This window comes from Schistosoma haematobium (genome assembly GCF_000699445.3).
Source record: "Schistosoma haematobium chromosome Unknown HiC_scaffold_285, whole genome shotgun sequence".
Taxonomy (NCBI): Eukaryota; Metazoa; Platyhelminthes; class Trematoda; order Strigeidida; family Schistosomatidae; genus Schistosoma; species Schistosoma haematobium.
Genome location: NW_026137073.1, coordinates 86976 through 94189, shown reverse-complemented (window position 1 = coordinate 94189; position 7214 = coordinate 86976). Strand labels below are relative to the sequence as shown.

General features: G+C 39.9%; 1 protein-coding gene across 1 annotated transcript; it reads right to left on the bottom strand.

Moving 5' to 3' along the window:
• Positions 1-253: 253 nt before the first annotated feature.
• MS3_00004738 (uncharacterized protein) lies at positions 254-6914 on the bottom strand. Its single transcript, XM_051212704.1, has one exon. The coding sequence runs from the start codon at positions 4337-4339 to the stop codon at positions 2096-2098; it is 2244 nt and encodes a 747-aa protein (XP_051064030.1). The 5' UTR covers positions 4340-6914; the 3' UTR covers positions 254-2095.
• Between the last annotated feature and the right edge of the window lie 300 nt (positions 6915-7214).

The window sequence follows — 7214 nt, the reverse complement described above, 5'->3', positions numbered from 1 at the left end:
TGCTTGACAATAGGGGATTCTTCATTAACATCGACGAACTTTGAGCTTGATCTCCTTCGACGATTAACTGGCATTATAAACGAAACGACCAATTATTTCCAGAAAATCCGCGAACGATTACCAAAGGACTTCGGCCAAGTAATAATTGTTTAGAACTGTAAAATCCAAACTTCGGTTTGGATGTTGAAGAATAGCCGACCGGGGACTTTAGACACACGCCCTTTCCCGTCGAAATCAAAACAAGTAATCGGGTAAATAGCGGTTCTATAATTCATCATAAATTTAAATGTAAATCGTTACCTAAACAAATATTACCACCCGGCTATTCAACCAATAATTGTTCAATCAATCAAATCTAAATTACAATAAATAAAGAAGTTGATAGAAGATGAGGGAAAATTACCAGTCAAAACAAATGAACGTTATTCTATCCTGACTGGATAGAACACACACAGGAAAGGAGGAGCAAATCAATATGGCTACCGCCAAGAACAAGTGTCAAGTAAAACAACACAGATGCAGTTCAGGAAGAAACACAAACTTAGTGAATGCGTAAGAAAACAAAAACTATAATAAAAAATACAAGTATTAACAATTCAAATGTAATCAAAATACAACAATGTACAACTAAGGGGATCAATAGGAACAAAGTACAAGTATATACATGGAGGGATTTTCACCAACACACAAAACCTTCGAAATGGATCTTACACCGGCCCCCAAAATCCCTCCATACCACACAAGCTACCTTGATGCCTACGGTCATGGTTCATTATATAACATATCACACCATAGGAACGAGTAGGACTTACAACAGTACGCCTACTCGACCTAACTACATTAATAACAACAAAGACTAATCTAAAGCTTCAAGGAGACCTGCTTCACCTGTTCTCTGGTGATCAACAATAACAGTCGTGATATAGACCTAATCACTCTTCCCCAAACTCCACCCATGCTGTTGGATGAGGGCCTCGCTGACAATTCAATGTTCATCTTCTGATTCGACTGCTGCACAAACCTGCTTAACTCAGAAACTGTCACCACGAAGCTTGACGCACTGTCACTGTAAATCTCCAGAGGTTTCCTTCTTCTTCCAATAAAACGTAATGGAGCCATTAAAAATGAATCAGTAATCAAACTACACATCATTTCAATATGTACTGCCCATGTTTGCAAACAAGTAAACACATATCCATACCCTTTTTCTAATGATCTTCCTGTGTCCTTGTTCTTTATGACAATGTCTAATCATCAGTTCCCTCACTAAGTGTCGACTGGGTAAAATTACTGGATATTTAAAAGCATTTGGGAAATCTGAGTATCTTAGTCGACCTCCAACGCAGAGTAACCCATCAAGCATTATCAACGATAAACCTTTCAGATCATCATGGCTTACTACTTTACTGCTGTTTTTAAATTCACTAAGTAATTCTCCATACACTTCTCTCTGAACCATCAATAAAATCTTACGCTTGGCAATCTCAAGCTCTTTGACCTTTAAACATCCTAGATGAACGGATCCTTCGCAACTCGGTAAACGAAGTACCATCAGGAATTCGATGAACCTTCTAAACCAGGTTACAACTCTGACCAATTTCAACCACTCGGAATAATAAGAGAGAACAGGTGTCTTGCTGTACTTTATACTACTCAAGTTAACCACAGCAGTTTTTCTAAACTCAATATCGTCAAGAGTAGGTTCCGGACAGTCAGTGATTGTTATATAAAATTCGCCATGCAATAAAGTAGGACATTTGAACCAAGATTCAAGATCGGTCATTTTTTGTATACTTCCTCTACATAATAATTCACTTATATGCTTAACGAAACTCTTTGTTTGATCACAAGTGGGAACGGATATCAAGCAATCATCAACATAGAAATTATTCTTGACATCATCTACAACATAACCATCACAACCGTCAGAGAATATTTGGGCCGTCTTATTCAGGGCAAAGTTCGCGCAAAATGGCGATGATGTGGCATCAAATGGATGGGATGTCATTTGAAACTCGGATGGTTCCCTCGACATGTCTCCCTCCTGCCACCACAGAAATCTTGAAGCTCCTCGATCAGACTCAGGGACCTTCACTTACATGAACATTTCTTCAACATCTGCAGGGATTGCAACTGCCTCCTTGCGAAAACTTATTAATATACACCTTAACTCAGCGGTGGTATCGGGTTCTTGATAAATCATATCATTTGGGGGAACCCCTGCAAACTGGGCGGCACAATCAAGGACCACTCTAAGATCTGGTTTTTTCATGTTTAATACTGCATGATGAGGTAAATACCATCGAGGGCGATAAGACTGCAGATATATTTCAAAGACCCTCTTCGCATAAGTCTTAGTAAAATCACTTTCAGTACTTTTGATATACTTGATGTGCAGACTGACATCCTTCGACAACATACCCTTCAAACTTTGTAATCTACGGTTTGCTACTTCATAATTATCCACTTTCATATCTGGATTCTTTTTCCACGGTATAGAAACTACAAAATGACCGTTGTCGAAGCGCGTGCCAACTTCCACAATCTTTATAGCCGCCTTGTCGTCTACTGATAATGATTTATCACTTGAATAAGCATCTGAAAACTCTACATCATAAAGTTTACGTATTTCGTTCTCCAAAGTCTGTAATTTACTGGTATGATTAACAACTCTTTTCCTATATTCCGAATACGACGCAGGTCCGAAAACCGTCCACCCCAGCAACGTTTCCACAGCGTACGGGTTCTTCCTTCCACCCAACCGTTGGTCTAACACCCAATGTGCTTCTGGTACGTCGCAACCAATCAACAGTAAAACTTCTTCAGAATCTAGGCTATCTATTGGCACATCACTTAAATGCGGCCACTTAACTAGGTTGTTCATCGCTGACTTTGTTGGCTTATGACCTGGTATACCTGCCACAATCAGAGCTCCTTCAATCGTAACATGTTCAGATCGATCTAAAGAATATACCTCAAAAGGCGCACTCGTGACCTTCATTGTTCTATTACTGCCCACAGTCTCAACTACCACTGATGCTTCGTCTTTGCTCAGCCCGAGAGACCTCAAACAGTTTGATTTTATCAGTGTCACATCAGAACCGTTGTCCAACAGAGCATAACCCACAATCTCGGCCTTTCGCGATTTCAACCGTACGGGAATCATGCCTAAACACACTTGACTGATTAGTGATTTAGTATATCCGCAACAATTCGAGATACTAGGTTTCTCACTCTCGCTGTGCAACAGAGAATGGTGTTTCTTTTCACAACCCTCAACGTTACAACGCTTCGTCAGCTTACATTCCTTAACTCTATGTCCTTGTCTAAGACAGACGAAACAGATACCCTTGCTTTTAGCGTAAGACCATCGGTCTTGAACTGTAAGCGCTAAGAACTGTGGACATTTATCAATGGCATGGTCGTAGTAACACATACTGCATTTAGTTTTCGTTGTCGAACTATTCCCTTGCTCTGATTGCACGTGACAGTTCGTCTTTACGTTATGCCCTTTTCTTGAACGGTTTGCTAACCGTCCAAATCTACTACAAGCCACTCTCGCACGCGATGCGATAAACTGAGTGAGCTCGTCGAAGGTCGGTTCCCTGTTATCTTCAGTCAATTTATCCACCCAGTCCGCCCACTGGGCTTGCATAGGTTGAGGCAAGAGTCTCACTATTCTTTCCAAAGTAACTAAGGAATTTAGATCAGAAGTATAATTCATCTGTTCCAAGACCATAGCACAGTTTTCCATTTTAATAGCCAAGTTTGATAGTTGGTCCCCGTCAATATACTCAAAATTCACAGCACTGAATAAGTCCTCTAGTGTTTCTCGAGCAATTACGTGAGACTGTCCGAAAAAACGTTTTAAAATCTCCCTTGCTCTTTTATAGCCAGAGGATGCCTCCATCATGACACAACCTTCAATAGCTGTTTTAGCCTTGCCCTTACAATAGTGTATCAAATAGAGCAAGCGCTGGTTATCATCCGTGACTCTTGATGCTACATACGTCTCGAATTGCCTTATAAACTTCCAGTATCCTCTTGGCTCTCCATCGAAATAACTCAGTTCAACCTTTGGTAGTTCTGGGCAAACAACATGAACTATAGGCAACATGCTCTTTCCTGGTAATTCAGGCCTTTGCTTCTCCTTTAAACTAAGATTTTTTACGTCATCTGACATCGAATTAAGACTAGAATCACTACCATGATAATCAACCCTATTTGAGTCTGAATCATGACCCTTAAGGACGTCAAAAGGCACTTGCTTGACAATAGGGGATTCTTCATTAACATCGACGAACTTTGAGCTTGATCTCCTTCGACGATTAACTGGCATTATAAACGAAACGACCAATTATTTCCAGAAAATCCGCGAACGATTACCAAAGGACTTCGGCCAAGTAATAATTGTTTAGAACTGTAAAATCCAAACTTCGGTTTGGATGTTGAAGAATAGCCGACCGGGGACTTTAGACACACGCCCTTTCCCGTCGAAATCAAAACAAGTAATCGGGTAAATAGCGGTTCTATAATTCATCATAAATTTAAATGTAAATCGTTACCTAAACAAATATTACCACCCGGCTATTCAACCAATAATTGTTCAATCAATCAAATCTAAATTACAATAAATAAAGAAGTTGATAGAAGATGAGGGAAAATTACCAGTCAAAACAAATGAACGTTATTCTATCCTGACTGGATAGAACACACACAGGAAAGGAGGAGCAAATCAATATGGCTACCGCCAAGAACAAGTGTCAAGTAAAACAACACAGATGCAGTTCAGGAAGAAACACAAACTTAGTGAATGCGTAAGAAAACAAAAACTATAATAAAAAATACAAGTATTAACAATTCAAATGTAATCAAAATACAACAATGTACAACTAAGGGGATCAATAGGAACAAAGTACAAGTATATACATGGAGGGATTTTCACCAACACACAAAACCTTCGAAATGGATCTTACACCGGCCCCCAAAATCCCTCCATACCACACAAGCTACCTTGATGCCTATGGTCATGGTTCATTATATAACATATCACACCATAGGAACGAGTAGGACTTACAACAGTACGCCTACTCGACCTAACTACATTAATAACAACAAAGACTAATCTAAAGCTTCAAGGAGACCTGCTTCACCTGTTCTCTGGTGATCAACAATAACAGTCGTGATATAGACCTAATCACTCTTCCCCAAACTCCACCCATGCTGTTGGATGAGGGCCTCGCTGACAATTCAATGTTCATCTTCTGATTCGACTGCTGCACAAACCTGCTTAACTCAGAAACTGTCACCACGAAGCTTGACGCACTGTCACTGTAAATCTCCAGAGGTTTCCTTCTTCTTCCAATAAAACGTAATAGAGCCATTAAAAATGAATCAGTAATCAAACTACACATCATTTCAATATGTACTGCCCATGTTTGCAAACAAGTAAACACATATCCATACCCTTTTTCTAATGATCTTCCTGTGTCCTTGTTCTTTATGACAATGTCTAATCATCAGTTCCCTCACTAAGTGTCGACTGGGTAAAATTACTGGATATTTAAAAGCATTTGGGAAATCTGAGTATCTTAGTCGACCTCCAACGCAGAGTAACCCATCAAGCATTATCAACGATAAACCTTTCAGATCATCATGGCTTACTACTTTACTGCTGTTTTTAAATTCACTAAGTAATTCTCCATACACTTCTCTCTGAACCATCAATAAAATCTTACGCTTGGCAATCTCAAGCTCTTTGACCTTTAAACATCCTAGATGAACGGATCCTTCGCAACTCGGTAAACGAAGTACCATCAGGAATTCGATGAACCTTCTAAACCAGGTTACAACTCTGACCAATTTCAACCACTCGGAATAATAAGAGAGAACAGGTGTCTTGCTGTACTTTATACTACTCAAGTTAACCACAGCAGTTTTTCTAAACTCAATATCGTCAAGAGTAGGTTCCGGACAGTCAGTGATTGTTATATAAAATTCGCCATGCAATAAAGTAGGACATTTGAACCAAGATTCAAGATCGGTCATTTTTTGTATACTTCCTCTACATAATAATTCACTTATATGCTTAACGAAACTCTTTGTTTGATCACAAGTGGGAACGGATATCAAGCAATCATCAACATAGAAATTATTCTTGACATCATCTACAACATAACCATCACAACCGTCAGAGAATATTTGGGCCGTCTTATTCAGGGCAAAGTTCGCGCAAAATGGCGATGATGTGGCATCAAATGGATGGGATGTCATTTGAAACTCGGATGGTTCCCTCGACATGTCTCCCTCCTGCCACCACAGAAATCTTGAAGCTCCTCGATCAGACTCAGGGACCTTCACTTACATGAACATTTCTTCAACATCTGCAGGGATTGCAACTGCCTCCTTGCGAAAACTTATTAATATACACCTTAACTCAGCGGTGGTATCGGGTTCTTGATAAATCATATCATTTGGGGGAACCCCTGCAAACTGGGCGGCACAATCAAGGACCACTCTAAGATCTGGTTTTTCATGTTTAATACTGCATGATGAGGTAAATACCATCGAGGGCGATAAGACTGCAGATATATTTCAAAGACCCTCTTCGCATAAGTCTTAGTAAAATCACTTTCAGTACTTTTGATATACTTGATGTGCAGACTGACATCCTTCGACAACATACCCTTCAAACTTTGTAATCTACGGTTTGCTACTTCATAATTATCCACTTTCATATCTGGATTCTTTTTCCACGGTATAGAAACTACAAAATGACCGTTGTCGAAGCGCGTGCCAACTTCCACAATCTTTATAGCCGCCTTGTCGTCTACTGATAATGATTTATCACTTGAATAAGCATCTGAAAACTCTACATCATAAAGTTTACGTATTTCGTTCTCCAAAGTCTGTAATTTACTGGTATGATTAACAACTCTTTTCCTATATTCCGAATACGACGCAGGTCCGAAAACCGTCCACCCCAGCAACGTTTCCACAGCGTACGGGTTCTTCCTTCCACCCAACCGTTGGTCTAACACCCAATGTGCTTCTGGTACGTCGCAACCAATCAACAGTAAAACTTCTTCAGAATCTAGGCTATCTATTGGCACATCACTTAAATGCGGCCACTTAACTAGGTTGTTCATCGCTGACTTTGTTGGCTTATGACCTGGTATACCTGCCACAATCAGAGCTCCTTCAATCGTAACATG

Bases quoted from the DNA above. Each gene is read 5' to 3' on its own strand.
- MS3_00004738 (XM_051212704.1), bottom strand. From the start codon at position 4,339: ATGCCAGTTAATCGTCGAAGGAGATCAAGCTCAAAGTTCGTCGATGTT.